This window comes from Pantherophis guttatus, chromosome 1, assembly GCF_059756535.1.
Source record: "Pantherophis guttatus breed Tessera chromosome 1, ASM5975653v1, whole genome shotgun sequence".
In the NCBI taxonomy this organism is placed as follows: Eukaryota; Metazoa; Chordata; class Lepidosauria; order Squamata; family Colubridae; genus Pantherophis; species Pantherophis guttatus.
Window position 1 is genome coordinate 338274111 of NC_142063.1, and position 17456 is coordinate 338291566.

The window sequence follows — 17456 nt, forward strand, 5'->3', positions numbered from 1 at the left end:
CTTATGTACTTCCAGAGTTGATATACTTGGTCCTTTCTGATCTACAGAATGAGACACCTGCAAATGTGTCCCTCTATTTATTATTTTTTTTTTCCCTTGTTCTTTTCCCTGTAGCACTTAGTAGGACGGCTGATAGGCAAACAAGGGAGATATGTGAGCTTCCTGAAGCAAGTCTCTGGTGCCAAAATCTACATTTCCACACTACCTTACACCCAGGACTTCCAGATCTGCCATATAGAAGGTGAGTGGAACCTGCTGGATGAGTACAGTAGTGGCCAAAATTGTGGAAACCTTTTGGGAAAGTGTATTTTCTAAAACTAGCTAATAACACCACTTTTTTTTTTTTTTTGGAGTAGTACCATAAAATTATATATCAATGGAAAGATAATTTAGTCAAGAATGTAATGCAATAACTTTTATGAAGAATTTGCTATTAGAATAGCAGTTACAGTATAAAGAAGGAAAGTGAAACACGTAGAAAAAAACGAGATATACAAAACTTATCACCATAGAAAAAACGAGATATACAAAAATGATCACCATGTCAGTTAATACTTAGTTGGGTAATCTTTAGCATGAATTATGGCCTTACAACGTCTTGCCATGGAGTGAACCAGGATTGAAATGCTCCCAGATCGGACCGGATCACCCGATCCGGTAGCGATTTTTCCCTGTGGTTTGGCGATCTGGTAGCGATCGCCACCTGGGTGTCATTACTAATGTAGTAATGTAATGACATTACATTGTAATGTTTTTTTACCTTCTCGCATGCACGCACACTTCCGAACTGGTAAGGAAGGTAAGTAGATTTCACCCCTGGAGTGAACGAAGTCTTTTAGTTCTGCAGCTGTTATAATGTGAAGCCAAGATTGAAGGATTGCTTCTATTAACTCGGTTTTTATTAACTGGTCGCTTCTGACTAACAAGTTTCTTTAGTCGGCTCCATAGATTTTCAATTGGGTTAAAGTCTGGGCTATTCCAAGGCCATCCCAGCAGTGGAATATGATTATCTTGAAACTCCAAAAAAAAAAAAGTAATGTTATTAGCCATCAAACCTCAAAAATACACTTTTCCCAAAAGGTTTCCACAATTTTGGCCACTACTGTATGTTGAATAGACATTTCACCCCATGTTTAAAATATGGCACATTTGATTTTGATTTACTGAATTTGGGGATTCTCCACCCCTATGGAGTTCCCTTCTACATCAATTGGAAAAAGGAGTGACACTCAAATTAAGACTTTGTGGAAGAGTGGGGCCGTGATGGTGCAGTGGTTAGAATGCAGTATTGCAGGCAAACTCTGCCCACAGTCTGGAGTTCGATCCTGACCGGCTCAAGGTTGACTCACAGCCTTCCATCCTTCCAAAGTTGATAAAATGAGAACCCAGATTGTTGGGAGCCATAGGCTGACATTAGTAAACTGCCTAGATCAGGGGTGTCAAACTTGATTTCATTGAGGGCCGCATCAGGGTTTGACCTCAGGGGGCCAGGGTGGGTGTGGCCAGCTGGACGTCACTTGTGTCAGGGGCGCCTGTGGTGGCCTGAGCACTCTGCCAGCAAAAAATGGGCTCCCAAGCTCCATTTTCGGCTTTGACGACTTCCTGCAATCCTCTGCCAGCGAAAATGGAGCTTGGGAGGAATGCCCACGGCCCTCCCGAGCTCCATTTTCACTGGCAGAGGCACCGCGGGCCGGTCCTTTGCTATTTCCAGGGCAGCCCCGCTGGCCAGATATAAGCACCCCACTGGCCGGATCCAGCTCCCGGGCCTTGAGTTTGGCGCCCCTGGCCTAGATAGTGTTGTAAAGCACTATGGAGTTATATATAAATCCAAGTGCTATTGATATTGCTAAGAATGGTCCACTCCAGATCCGTGTTTCTTAACCTCAGCAACTTTACGATGGGTGGACTTCAAGTCCCAGAATTCCCCAGCCAGCCATATTGGTTTTGAGGAATTCTGGGAGTTGAAGTCTACCCATCTTAAAATTGTTGAGGTTGAGAAACACTGGCCCAGATGGAAAACCATTGAGTTTGGTGTGATTACAATGGATTGAATTCTTCCTTTCGCATAGATATTGGCCTGGCTACTCCTTTACAGGATGCAAAGCAAAATCATTCCTCTCTTGCTTAAATGAGGAATCGCTTATCTTTGTGAGGTAGGCTATCTTGATTCTTCCTGTGTGCCTAAACATTTTCTAAAATCTGTATTTTCTCCCCCCGCCCCTCCTTCCCCGCAGGCTCTCAGCAGAACGTTGACAAAGCACTGACCCTGATTGGAAAGAAGTTCAAGGATTTGAGTCTCACCAATATCTACGCTCCACCACCCCCACCGTTGCCATTGCATTCCCTCCCCATGACCTCCTGGGTAAGCACAAACTCAAAATTCTGGGTCCCATCTTAGTAGAACTGGAGAAATTGCTGGCTTTGGAAGGACTTTGATTCATCAGTTGCTGGGTTGCACTATATCAGCGGTCACCAACTGCTGGTCCGTGGACCACTGGTGGTCCGCGAGAAAATGTTGGTGGTCCGCAGAAAATCTTTGCATTTTTTCATTTTTTATATTGCATTAAATCAGGGATCCTCAAACTATGGCCCCTGGACCAGATACGGCCTGCCAAAGCAATTAATCCCACTTGCTGATGGGATGGGGTCCTTCAGGCATTTAGCTTGACTGCCTGTTTAGTAGCTCCAGCCCAGTGGTGGGTTCCAACCGGCTTTACTACCGGTTCTCTTCGTTCACGCGCTTTGTGCGCGATCGCCACATGCATGCTCACTTCGCTCGCATACGCGCCAAACAAAGCGCATTAGGTATCTGCCCAGCTGAGGTGCGGCAATCCACTCTGCCGCACCTATCAGCTGGGCTAAAAAAGAAGAAATAAAGGTAGGAATAACGCGGGGGTGGGCAGGAGGGCCCAGATCCCAGACAAAGAGAACCGGTTCGGTGACGTCACATCGTCACAGCTACCGGCTTGGCCGAACCGGGCCGAACCGGGAGGAACCCACCACTGCTCCAGCCCCTCTCTCCCTCCCTCCTTGGGAGTCCAGGTGCTTCAGTGAGCGGTGCACGAAACTTCAGCCGGGCTCCTCGAGAGACAGAGTTTGCGGGGGGGGGGACGGACGATCTAGTGCCCGGGCTGGCTACAAGACAAACATTCATTCTATTTGAGATTCCTAGCTGCAGTGGACAGCAAAGCTAGGGTTGATCCCGGGCACTTTTCTTTGCTAAGAGGCGGCCACGCTAAGTGCCTGAAGGACTCCATCCCGTCACTAATTCATATTAGTGGTCCACGGGATTTAAAGTTATGAATTTAGTGGTCCCTGAGGTCCGAAAGGTTGGTGACCCCTGCACTATATGGTCCCTTGCTTTCTTGTCACCATCTCTGTAATGACCATTTCAAAGCATCTTAGCCAGATGTTTTCTTGGTGATATTTTTTTTTCTTGGAGGTGGAAGCATCTGCAGAATCCAGAGCTTTTCTCAAAAGGTTGAAACAACAACCTCCCAACTGGCTTGTACAGGTGTGTAAAGTTAGACACATGTACTAAAGGAGCTTGAGCATCTGTTGGAACACTGATTTCACGTGTCATGGGTTGACCTGTATCCTTGAGAGCTTCTGATCTTAAGATTGTGATGCATTGATGAAGATTTGGGAAGTTGTCTGTGCGTAGCAGAGGTTGGGAACTTGTAGTCCTAACAGCCACCCACCGCCTGTTTTTCAGAAACACTCTGCCAGGGTGTAAACCTGCAGGACGAACAGCCTGTTCTGTTGAAGTGGGAAGAAAGAGAGGGAATAAAACTATCAGAGAGAAAATAAGGGAGCTGTGAAGAAGAGAGGAAAAGGGAGTACCAATACAAGATAATATTTGTAGTTCAGAGTTGAACTGTGGAATCCTTGCTGCTCTCTGAGCTTGGTGGTTATTTTTGTTTTTGTAGACATTTCATTACCTAATTTAAATAACATCATCAGTTTTGGTTGGAGGTTTGTTTCTGACATCGGTGGGCAGGGCATGCTTCTGTACACATTCATACAGAAAGAATAGTTGTTCCTTAGTGGAGGTTTGCCACTGTACTGTAAGCAAATTTCTGCCATTGGCATGCTTTCTGAAATGTTTGACACCCATATGTGGTACTAAGAGAAGAGAATATTTGTAGGTTAAGGTTGAACTATGGAGTGAAATTATCTTTGGGTTTCCAGAGAAATGATTCTGAACTAATGGCATGGTAAAGTATTTCAAATAAAATTTCCAACTGAGCTCATTAAAGTGGTCCAATATAAGCCAACATAAAAGAGAAATCTTGAGTTTTCCAAAAGGGTCCTTACTTAACTTTCATAACAATTGTAAGAAATAGTGAAAGGTGATTATTGTCCCATGGTCTTATAAATCGGGGCTTCTGAACCTGGGCAACTTTGAAACATGTGGACTTCAACTCCCAGAATTCCTAGCAATGCATTGTTGGCAGGGGAATTCTGGGCGTGTTTCAAAGTTGCTCATTTTGAGAAATATTAGATCAGTCAGACCTGCAACAACTTAAATCCCTAAATGGAAATGATCCTTAGCTCCATCGGTTGAGAAAGGTAATAGTTTTATTAGAAGTCAAGTGCATTGCAATATTGCAAAGCCAGAACTGAGAATCTCGTGCCAGGATCCCTAAGTTCAACTTTTCCCTCCCTTATCTATCTCTCATTGCCCACATCCCAGTGTAACCAATTAGAGGCAAGATGTTTTCATAATGAATCACTCCAAGTGTAGTTTAGTTGGGAGCTCCCTCCTTCTTCCAGCTGGGTGACCTTGAGGCAGCTTCTGGAGGAGATACAGCACTTACTTTCATTTCCCCAAGCATTCTCCCTCTTCAGCCAAGTTACCATGTAGGATGTTGTAGTCTATGCAGTACAAAGGGTAGCAAGTTGCTTAACTCTGCTCTCATTTCCATACAGTGTTATAATCTGTAGCTTGGAAATTAAATGCCATTACTTGTGCATGGAAATACTTCTCTCTTCATCCTTCTGTGGCAGCTCATGCTTCCTGATGGAGTTACAGTAGAAGTTATTGTGGTTAATCAAGTCAACGCCGGGCACTTATTCGTACAACAACACACGCATCCCACTTTCCACGTCCTTCGTAGCCTAGATCAGCAGATGTATCTCTGCTATTCCCAACCTGGGATTCCTACGATGCCAACCCCAGTAGAGGGTAAGTCTTCTCCGATTTGGTTTCCATGCCCCTTTGCACCAACGATAGTGTTGGTTTTATCACCAAAATGAAACCAGAAAAGAATCATTCTTCAACCTTCTGGCTTTTTGCTATTATAGGAGAGCCAGTTTGGTCTAGTGGTTAAGATATCACGCTAGAAACCAGGAGACTGTGAGTTCTAGTTTCGCCTTAGACATGAAAGCCAGGTGGGTGACTTTGGGCCAATCATCGGGATGGTGAGTTCTAGTCCCACCTTAGGTATAAAGCTAGCTAGTTGGTTTGGCCCAATAACCAGGAGATTGTGAGTTCTAGTCCCGCCTTGGGTATGAAAGCCAGCTGGATGACTTGGGTCAATCACCAGGAGACTGTGAGTTCTAGTTTCACCTTAAGCATGAAAACCAGGTGAGTGATTTTGGGCCAATCATTGGGATGGTGAGTTCTAGTCCCGCCTTAGGTATAAAGCTAGCTGGCTGGTTTGGGCCAATAACCAGGAGATTGTGAGTTCTAGCCCCACCTTAGGCATGAAAGCCAGCTGGGTGACTTGGGCCAATCACCAGGAGACTGTGAGTTCTAGTTTCACCTTAAGCATGAAAACCAGGTGAGTGATTTTGGGCCAATCATTGGGATGGTGAGTTCTAGTCCCGCCTTAGGTATAAAGCTAGCTGGCTGGTTTGGGCCAATAACCAGGAGATTGTGAGTTCTAGCCCCACCTTAGGCATGAAAGCCAGCTGGATGACTTGGGTCAATCACCAGGAGACTGTGAGTTCTAGTTTCACCTTAAGCATGAAAACCAGGTGAGTGATTTTGGGCCAATCATTGGGATGGTGAGTTCTAGTCCCGCCTTAGGTATAAAGCTAGCTGGCTGGTTTGGGCCAATAACCAGGAGATTGTGAGTTCTAGCCCCACCTTAGGCATGAAAGCCAGCTGGGTGACTTGGGCCAATCACCAGGAGACTGAGTTCTAGTTTCACTTTAGGCATGAAAACCAAGTGGGTGATTTTGGGCCAATCATCGGGATGGTGAGTTCTAGTCCCGCCTTAGGTATGAAAGCTGTCTGGCTGGTTTGGGCCAATCACCAGGAGACTGTGAGTTCTAGTCAGTGCAGTGAGTGGCTGCCTGAAACTGAGCATCGTTCTTCCAGTATTGATGAGGAGGGAAAAAAACTTGAGAAGCTGTAGAGTGGTGGGAGTACTGTTAAAAAAATATTCACTGTTTCTGCAGTTAAGCAATTTTAGAACAACAGTGAAATCTTGTGAAAGGGAAGATATTCATTATTACCAAAATACTGCTAAATTGGAGAGTAAGTCACCTGTGGTGATTTTTATATTTTTATAGATAGTCCTCGACCTATCGCAATTGGGTCCGAAATTTGGGTTATAAGTCGAGGCATCCACATGACTGGATCCAATTTTATAACTGTATTTAGGGTGGTTGTTAAATGAACCATACAGTCATAAGTCTGAATCCATTCTCCCAAATGGGTGTTTTTATTATCAGACACTGGAAGCTAGCAGGAAAATGTCACAAATCATGGTGACATGACTGTGGGACACTGAAACCGGTCATAAATGAGAGTCGGTTGGCAAGCTCCCAAAATGGGGTTATGTGTGGGAGGGGCATTGACATTTTATAATGGTCAAAAGGGCTTTACGGTCCATAAAGCACCTTTTCTGAGGTGGTTATTAAATGACCGGTTGTAAGCCAAGAACTCCCTGTATATTTATTTATTTATTAAATTTATATAGCCATCCAATTCACCACTCTGGGTGGTCTACAGAATTAAGAATTAAAAAACCAATAAAACTACAAGAACATGCTCTCAGCATAATTTTTGTTATTTAATTTTATTCACTTGTTCATAGGGTTTATATACCCACCAACTCTGACAGGTTTAGGTAAAGGTAAAGATTCCCCGCACATGTATATGCTAGTCGTTCCCGACTCTAGGGGACGGTGCTCACTTCCATTTCAAAGCCGAAGAGCCAGCGCTGTCCGAAGACGTCTCCGTGGTCATGTGGCCGGCATGACTAAACGCCAAAGGCGCATGGAACGCTGTTCCCTTCCCACCAAAGGTGGTCCCTATTTTTCTACTTGCATTTTTACCTGCTTTCAAACTGCTAGGTTGACAAGAAGCTGGGACAAGTAACGGGAGCTCACCCTGTTACACAGCACTAGGGATTCGAACCGCTGAACTGCCGACCTTTCGATCAACAAGCTCAGCGTCTTAGCCACTGAGCCATCGCATACTTTTTCTGACAGGTTTACCTACCCTATTTATGTAAATAAGATTACAAGTAGCCTGCAACTTACAATAGTTCATATAGTGACTACTTGAAGTTACAACCGCACTGGGAAAAAAAAGATTTATGACCGTTTTTCACACTTAACGACCGTTACTATGGTCACGTGATTTACATTTGGATGCTTGACAACCGGTTCATATTTATAATGATTGCAGTGTCCCGGGGTCATATGATCACCTTTTATGACTTTCAGACAAAGTCATATTGTCAAATTTTTCAGCTTTCAATTTCCAAACATTAGGGGTGCTCAAAAGTTGTCACATGCCTTGGGGATTGTAAAGATATTTGGGTTACTTTAATATAATTTACATGTGCTTGGTAAGTAACTACATAAATATCATAACTTTTTAACATTTTGTTTATTTCATTTTCCTGGGGAAGCCAGATTCACTTAACAACCGTGTTAGTAATTTAACAACTGCGGTGATTCACTTAACAAGTGTGGCAAGAAAGGTCGTAAAATGGGGCAAAACTCACTTAACAAATTTCTCACTTAGCAACATAAATTTTGGGCTCAACTGCGGTCGTACGTCGAGGACTACCTAGATAAAATACAGAATACATCAATAACACTAACACAGGAAGCAATTATTTAATCTCCCAATGACGGTGGGAACAGCTCACAGCATTCCCACCCACAAGTTTCAGTTTCTTTGATACATGTCCTTGGGGTAATAGTATCCATTGAACAAATGACGCTAATTGGCATGGAGCATTTGGCATTGGCATCCATTTGATGAAATGTTGACCACATTTCTTCAGGTTCCATTTGGGGCCAAGACCATCTTGCCACCTGCAAGGTTTGATTATTTCTGGGAAAAAAAAGAAAGGAATACTATTACGGAGTGGTTACAAGTAGTCCTTGAATTAGTAATTCAAGGACTACTTAGTAACTTTTAGGTCACTTTAGCAACCTTTCAAAGACCACTTAAAGTAGTGGCCAAAATTGTGGAAACCTTTTGGGAAAAGTGTATTTTCTAAAACCAGCTAATAACACCACTTTTTTTTTTTTTTGGAGGAGTACCATAAAATTATGTATCAATGGAAAGATAATTTAATCAAGAATGTCATGCAATAACTTTTATGAAGGATTTGCTATTAGAATAGCAGTTACAGTATAAAGAAGAAAAGTGAAACACGTAGAAAAAATGAGATAAACAAAAATGATCATCATGTCAGCTAATAGTTGGGTAACCTTTAGCATGAATTATGGCCTTTACAATGTCTTCCCATGGAGTGAACCAAGACTTTTAGTTCTGCAGCTGTTATCATGTGAAACCAAGATTGAATGATTGCTTCTATTAATTGTGTTTTTATTGCTGTGTCGCTTCTGACTAACAAGTTTCTTTAGTCGACTCCATAGATTTTCAATTGTGTTAAGGTCTGGGCTATTCCCAGGCCATTCCAGCAATGGAATAGGATTATCTTGAAATTCCAAAAAAAAAAAAGTGGTGTTATTAGCCATCAAACCTCAAAAATACACTTTTCCCAAAAGGTTTCCACAATTTTGACCACTTAATGTAGTAACCTTTCAAAGTTCCGATGATCCCCTACCAAATGGTACTTTCAACCTGGTTTTAAAGTTTTGACATCTACTCCCCCATGGACATGGGACTGCATTTTGGTTACTTAGCAATTGGCCCACATTTATGGCCATTTGTAGTGTCCTGCAGTCATGTGATTGCAATTTACACTGTTCTGGGCCCAAATTGTCATTTGCTTACAGTTTTTACCGAAGACGCCCCATAGCAGGCAATGGTTTTGTGTAATAACCACAGATGCATTTAACTATTATAATGATTTGTTGGACGATCACTGCAAAAAAGGTTGTAAAATGGGGTGGGTCACATGATGACTCGCTTTATGACCATCATGGCTTAAAATCATAATGGGCATGCTCCATTATGATCATAAGTCGAGAACTTCCTGCAACTTGAAAGGCTGTTAGTAAAGAAAGGACTTAAGGCAGATCCTATTCTTCTACAGCAGAGATTATGACTGGTGGACTTCAACTCCCAGAATTCCTGGCTGGCTCAGGAATTCTGGGAGTTGAAGTCTACAGGTCATAAAAAGGCCAACATTCCCCACCCTTATTCTACAACAACCCCCCCCCACCCTCCTTACTTTATTTCCTAAAAAGCTTGTTGCATTGCATCCTGAATTGTTCCCAATTTTTCTGCTTTACAGTTGGCGTCGTCTGTGCCGCACCGGGTGTGGAAGGCGCGTGGTGGCGGGCACAAGTGATTGGCTACTTCAAAGATGCCAACGAAGTGGAAATCCGATATGTGGATTATGGTGGATACGAACGAGTCAGGATTGACACACTTAGACAAATCAGGTGAGTTGAGGTAACCACAGGAGTTCCTCACCAAGTGGTTGGCATCCTGAATTCTATGAATGTTGAAATAGATGGACCTTGGCTCATCCTTGGAGACTCTTTCCAGATTCTCCACTTTCAACTAAGGCAGATTTGTCCAACATTGGCCGCTTTAAGACCTGTGGACTTCAACACCCAGAATTCCCCAGCCAACATGGCTGGCTGGGGAATTCTGGGAGCTGAAGTCCACAGGTCTTAAAGTGCCACTGTTGGACAAACCTGAACTATAGATGAACATCAGTGGTCTGGAAGAATCAGCTGGAAAGGATGATTGTAACTCAATGTAGCGGTTAAAACGTTGGCTTTCGTTGGGTGGGTAGTTTGATTGAACCATCCCTGCAATTATGTGATTGAAATTTGAAGAGTTCACAATAGCAGGCGTTTATAACTCCCAGCGCCCTCTGCTCAAGTGATTGCCATTTGCATGTCTTGACAAGCAAAGTCAATGGAGAAACCAACAATAAAATCATCAGCCATGGTTACTTGATGTCTCTCTTTATGACCATATTGCTTCGCAACATCATTGCTGCTCCCAATTGTGGTTGTTAAGTGAGGGATACCTGTATGTATTTTTACATACGAATGTATGAATGGTGTGCTGTGTTTTTAAATTCTGTGACTTGATCTTGGACAAAAAAATAAACAGCTAAATAAATAAACTCTAGCTTAGTCATACTAGGTGTAAGTTGATCTTGAAAACCGTTTGGCCGACTTTCAAAATTCTGTTGTATTGCTGTATTAGCAATAAAGATCTTTCTCGCAATACAAGAAATTCTTAAGTTGGGCAGCTACACACATTGAAGGCCACATTGAACCAAGAGCTGGTCACAGGTTATGCTAGTTTCACTTAACAATCACATGACCCCCTTAATGACTGCAATGACTCACTTAACCACTGTAAAAACAGTTGTAAAATTGAGTCAGGTCACGTGATGGCTTGCTTAACGAGTGCAATGGGGAGCAAAATTCTGGGTGCGATTGCATTTGTAAATGAAGGACTATTGGCAAAAATAACATTGACTCTTGGGATAGTCAAATTGGGCTTTTTTGGGGGGGGGTCAGTATTAATCATTTTGGGGAACTCTGGTCTAAGTACAGTAGCTTGCTGCCAAAAATATTCTCATTTTTTTGCCCAAAGGAGCTAGAGAGAAGGAAGCTTTGGCTCTCAGATTGTAAACCTAGACATTCCTATGTTGTTTTAATTCATTTCTTTATTATCGCCCCCCCCTTTTTTTTTTTTAAGGTCTGACTTTGTAACCCTGCCGTTCCAAGGAGCTGAGGTTCTTTTGGACAACGTGGTGCCACTTCCAGGTAGTACCCCCTAGAAACCTGAGAGAGAGGTGTCTTATCTTTGTGGTTTGGGATTTTATAAGAAAATCAAGAATGGTATATGACAAGCTCTGTCTTTTCAACTTGGGGGTCAGGCTGCACACTTTTTGTAATGATCCATGACTGTAAACCTAAATTTCACATAGTTGCCTCCAATTTCTAACATCAAAGCAGTGGTGAAATCTAAAATTTGTTACTATTGGTTCTGTGGGCGTGGATTGGTGGGGGGAGGTAATGTGACTGGGTGGGCGTGGCCAATTTTTTTTTTACTTTTAAAGCCATTTTTTCTACAACCTCTTCGGCGAAGAGGTTGTAAAAAAATGCTTTCAAAAGGCTCTGACGATCCCAGCTGAGTTGCCTGATTGGCAGAGGCTTTTTTTCTTTTAAAAGCCTTTGACTATCCCAGCTGAGCCGCTCGATCATCAGAGGGTTTTCCCAATGCATCTCTACTTGTTTCTGTATGCAAGGTAAACTTGGGTGTTGAGCAGGACAGCATTCAGATATGCAGGTAGAAGAAGTGAGAAAGCCACAGCAGAAGAAGTCCTTTTTCAGGTGATTATATGCAGGGGTGGGCTTCAAAAATTTAGCAAGGAGTTGTTTGCCCGGTTGCTGGGTGGGCGTGGCCATGATGGGCGTGGCCTAGTCGACCTCCTTCACAGCGAAGGCGGGGGGCTTTTTGCCCTCCCCAGATTCCGGAGGCTTTCTTTGAGCCTCCAGGAGGTCAGAAATGGGCCCGTTTCCGGCCTTCCTGAACATCTGGTAGGCCCATTTTTTGCCCTCCCCGAGCCTCCGCGCGCACCCTGTACTGGGGCATGCACGGATTCCTGGGAGGGCGGAGCCAGCCAGGAGTGGGATTTGGGGGGTTCTCCGAACTGCGCAGAATCTTAGCTAGAGGTTCTCCCGAACCCCTGCGAACCCCCAGCAGCCCACCTCTGATTATATGTCTGTGTCAGGCACAAAGAATCAGGACCACATGTTAAGCTCTAGTTAAGCTGATTTATAACTAATGCCTATAAACAAGAAGATAGTCAACAAATGGTTTAGCAGTAAAATTGGCACTAGATAAAAGTCAATGGAATTCAGGAAGGGTTGGGCTTAGTTTGTGAGAACGTAAGGACTCTGGGCTGATTACCCTCTTGACTCCGCCCCCGAGCTGTGCTTGTCCTTCTACATTCTGTTCCCCATTTGTTTATGTATTAACTAGTTTAATAAAGCTGCCCAACTTAGAGTGGCCGGCATACCAAAAGTAGACCCAAATAATAAACACCCCCCCCCCCATAAGATTAAAACAGACATAATATATCAATACAAGTAGTCCTTGACTTACAACCAGTTACCTAGCTGCTGTTCAGAGTTACGACTGATCTACCGGGGAGATATTTATGAACTGGATTTGAAGATATGACAGTCCCCCACCCCCAAGTGATCACAAGTCTGCACTTTAGGTGTTTGGAAACAGCATTTAGGGCAGTCACATGACCGCATTTTACAACGTTTTTGTTGAAAGCTGGCATTTACTTCCAGGTTTTAGCAAAACCACGTTCCTAGCAAACCATTGATTTGCTTAATGACTACCATTAAAAAAATAGGTTGGTCATGTCACTGAGTGCTTTATGACCAATCATGGGTTACGACTGTGATTGGCAAGGTCGTAACTCCAAGATTAGCTGTACAGGACACAAAATTTCAAGTGGCAACCAAGCATCATAACCCAACAACTGAAAGCCGGCTCCATTCATCCAGCCAATCAATAAATTGCATTGGTGGAAAAATGATGGGAGGGACCGAGTTCGGATTCTGCTGAGACTTAACCTCTAACTCAGGAACTTACCATATATACCCGAAGATAAACTGAGAATTTTAGGTGCCAAAATATACCCCCGAAATTGGGTTTGGCTTACCTGCAAGTGTATTTGGTAACACTTTTTAAAAGTACCTGCATTTACCCTACTTGCATATAAATCCATCTATGTATAAGGTGACCCTTGAATCTTTAACCGAAATACTATGAAAATCCAATTATCCACCAACAAGCCAATTGTGAAAATTAAAACATATGAAAATTTTGAGGCTCAAGATTATTCACAGATGGGTTTACACGCAGGTGTGTGCTATATTGTATTCTCTGTGTAACACTTTTTCTGCTTTCTTCGTGATTTTCATGCTTTGGGTAATTTTTTAAAGTTGGTTCTTGTTCCTTCCTCCTTCCCATCTCCCCCACCCACCCAAAAAAAAAGGCACGAATAATCCAGAAAGATTTCAGGAGAGTTTCTGTATTGTTTAATTTTGTTCTGGATTCAGGGACCACTTTGAATAAGTATTCTTTCTCTTCTCCTCCTTTCTATTACAGATGATGATCAGTTCTCATCTGAAGCTGACACGGCTGTTAGTGAAATGACCAGGGGCACACCCTTACTTGCACAGGTAAGTGTAACATAATCAAATCTGCTTTGATTTGATTAAACTTGGGAAAAAGCATTTGTGGTGAGAAATTCTTTTTTCTTCCCATTAATGAGGGAGGAGGAAGTGAATGTCAAACGAGTAAGAAATGGTAATTTGGTAGACTCCAAATTTCTTGATTTCTCAGTGATCAGACCTGATGTTCAACAAAATTTGCCATCAAGCCTGCCCGTGGCTTGTTCAAACTCACTTTAATGTTCAATCCATTACATAAGCCATCCCTGATGGGCTTTTTAATATGGCTGTACACCGCCCTGAGTCCTTTGGGAGAAGGGCGGTATAGAAATCTAATAAATCAAATTAAATCAAATCAAATCCCACCCGGTCAGTCAGGAAAAGTATGTTCTGGACCCCATCAGTTAAAAGAATTTTGACTGGCAGGATCTAGAAAGTGAGCCTTCTCTGCTGTTACCCCTACTTTGTGGGACACTCTCTCTCTATCTCTAGAGGTGAGGCGAGTTCCCACTCTTTTGGCCTTCTGAAAAGTAGTTAAAATGTGGCTCTGAAGCCTTGCTTGGGGTGCACAGAGAAGCATTCAGTCATGGGGCTGGTTAGCACCCTGAAAACTCTCCTCTCGTCTTTTAATTAATTTTTTAACATTCCTTGGCTCTTTAAAATTTTAAGTACTGTTTTTTTCTGCTTTTAGTATTTTATTGTGCACCACCCAGAGATGGGCACTTCTTAAATACGATAGATAAATAAATAAATTATAAACTAGGCAAATTCTTGTCCAGTGAAAAGATTATAGTGATCTTATTAGTGACAATCTAGGAAGATTTTAGATCCATTGCAGCCTGTCTAACATATGGCTCAAGGAGACACCTGTAGGAGAAGAGCAGAAGGGCTGGGGGGGAGGCAGAGTTAAATGCCTCATCAGCTTAGAGTTGTTGCATTCCCACAAGCACTCCAAGTCCAACCCCTCCTGTATCCAATTGACCCTTGTGCCAATTTAGTGTCAAACTTTAGCTGACCAAATTCTTCTGTATAGGCTTGAATTAATTTTCTATGCTGCCACCTTACAAATGGCCCTGATCCTTTGTGCCTAACAACAGCCATGCATTTGCTGTGGGTAGGTATTAACTGACTTCTTTATTTATAGGTTACAAATTACGACAGTGCAACGGGCTTGCCACTAATACAACTGTGGAGCATGATAGGAGATGAGGTATGTGGATCAATTTTGGGAGAACAGCTCCATAATAGGTCACAGTGATCCTGGAATTAAATCACCAGCGCACTCATTATGATGAACCTTGGTGATTTTTAAACTGAAAGTGGGAGAGATCCTTCAGAAAATGTGCATTAGTAGCAGTGGTGGAATTCAACCACTTCTATCCGGTTTGGGCAAACTGGTAGTGGCGGCTTTGGGAGGCTCCGCCCACCCAACCGGATGTCATCACATCCTGTTTTTTACCCCCTGCGCGCACTCACATTTGCGAACTGGTGGCGAAGGTAAGTGAATACTACCCCTGATTAGTAGACTTCTTAGTAGGGTGCTGTTCTTTGGGGATGTTGTGTAGATATAGAAAGAGTAACAACTAGACTTCGTAGTTCAGAGAGAGGTTGGATCTCAGTCGAACGTCCCCGCCTGCTCTGGGTTCGCCTTGGTCCAGTCTTCCGGGGGGGGGGGGGGGGGGCAGGTGGACAGCACCAATGTCTTTCTGCAGTCTTCAGTCCAGCTTGTTAGATGGACAGCTGGTCTCCTCTTTAGTTGTGCCTCTTTGGGTGGACAGCAACAAAGCCTGTAAGCCCCTTCACAGGATATGCCAATCCTCCTTATCCACGCAGACAGCACCAAACAATGTGGAAGAACTAAGCCAGCTTTGTTTCCCTCTTCAGGATCCCAGATGGAACCTGGCTGATACGTTTCTTGGAATTCTTTCTTATTACGTTTTTGCAAAACACTAAAGCAGGGGTCTCCAACCTTGGCAACTTTAAGACTTGTGGACTTCAACTCCCAGAATTCCTCAGCCAGCAAAGCTGGCTGAGGAATTCTGGAAGTTGAAGTCCACAAGTCTTAAAAGTTGCCAAGGTTGGAGACCCCTGCACTAAAGAAAGGAAAGCAACTTGGGGCAGCCCAATTGGTGGTGGTGGTGGGGAATCTTATTCGTGCACACGCATACAGAAACCCATCTGCTCTGCAAACCCAGGAATGATAGATCCCATTTTGGGGTTTCTTCAAATTCCTCTCTGCCCAAAAGCCAAAACAGAAAAGCCACAAATTTAGAGCTTTATCAGGAGGTACAAAGATAAGCCTTTCTGTTCATCCTCCAAATGGTGCCTATTTGGCACGAATCGAGTGGCAATTTCCAGATTTTAGACTCTCCCGCAAAGGAGATTAGAATTTCCAGGTGAGCGTTTCTTTAGCATTAACTTAATGGGCTTGTCATCAAAAGGCAAAAATCTTTATTTACAATGAGATTATTTATTGAACTGAGAACTTCTCATTTTTGAGGGAAATTAGCTGCTAAGTGTGTTGCATGTTAATGCTGCCTGCCATGGGATTTTTATTTTGCAACAGATAAATTTACCGGTAGTAACATTTAAAAAAAAAAATTACCAATATTCTTTGGTGGAAGAGCACGTCAATTAAGCATAGGCAAAAAGGATGGGGAAATTTTTATTTGAATTAGAGAGACTTGGTTTAAAATATAAACTTCACATTTTACGAACTGCGTGTACGCACACACTCTCCATAGATTGGAAACTCCGTTGCTACGTAACATGGTCCTTAAACAAGACATTATGTGACTGGGCTGAACTTGTGTCACTTTTCCCTGTGGCTATTAAGTGAATTATTGCAGTTGTTCAGTGAGTCAACCCATAACTGTGACTTGTGATCTCCTGCTGTTTTCCCACTGTCTTTGCTTGTCAGGTGTGTACGTGATAATGAGACAGGTCAACTATCGTATAAGTATGGGGGCTTTAAAGCTCCCTGAATGATAATCACCTGGCTGGGGGGGGGGATGCTGCAATAGCCATAAGTTCAAGGACCAGTCATAAGTCTTCTTGTTCAGTGCTGTCGCAACTTTGAACAGTCACTAAGTAAGTGGTCAGTAAGCGAGGACTACCAGTGCTGACTTTCCACTTAAGATAGCTGCATGCACACACATACCCCAAATACTCATTGAAACTCTGGGCAGTATAGGTAGTCCTCAACTTAGAACAGTTCAGTTAGTGACCGTTCAAAGTTACAATTGCACTGAAAAATGTGACTTATTACCGTTTTTCACACTTACTGACCATTGAGGCATCCCCATGGTCACATGATCAAAATTCAGACGGTTGGCAACTGACTCACATTTATGACGGTTGCAGCATTCCAGGGTCATGTGATCACGACCCTCTGACAAGCAAAGTCAATGGGGAAGCCAGATTCACTTAGCAACTGCAGCGGTTCACTTAACAACCGTGGCAAGAAAGGTCATAAAATGGGGCAAAATTCACTTAACAAACATTTCACTTAGCAACAGAAATTTTGTGCTCGGTTGTAGTCGTAGGTCGAGGACTACCTGTAGAAACAAAATAGAACACCTCAAAAACATCTTCAATAATTATAATCGGGAATCGCCTCGGGATTCAAAGATTTGTTAAAGATAAGATGGGTTTAAGGGTTTTCCTGAATGAGATGCAGGTGCCAGTCCTACCACTGGGCAGCATGTTCCATGGCACTTAATAAAGCTATGATTTATTGACCCACATGGTTGGGTTCTTCAAGATGCCTTTCCTGGATGTTTGCCCCAGATGGGCAAAATCCATTTGACAAGACAATTTAAAGAATTATTCAATTACCAACAAAA

General features: G+C 43.0%; 1 protein-coding gene across 5 annotated transcripts in view; it reads left to right on the forward strand.

Moving 5' to 3' along the window:
- The window catches only part of AKAP1 (A-kinase anchoring protein 1), a 56368-nt gene that overhangs the window by 37671 nt on the left and 1241 nt on the right, over nt 1–17456 (forward strand). For all 5 annotated transcript variants that reach the window (XM_087889734.1, XM_087889739.1, XM_087889730.1 and 2 more), the window contains 7 exons: nt 115–241; nt 2235–2362; nt 5011–5188; nt 9678–9828; nt 11111–11178; nt 13547–13620; nt 14756–14821. In XM_087889734.1, the coding sequence (XP_087745860.1) occupies nt 115–241; nt 2235–2362; nt 5011–5188; nt 9678–9828; nt 11111–11178; nt 13547–13620; nt 14756–14821 (792 nt within the window). The remainder of the gene's footprint in view (nt 1–114; nt 242–2234; nt 2363–5010; nt 5189–9677; nt 9829–11110; nt 11179–13546; nt 13621–14755; nt 14822–17456) is intronic.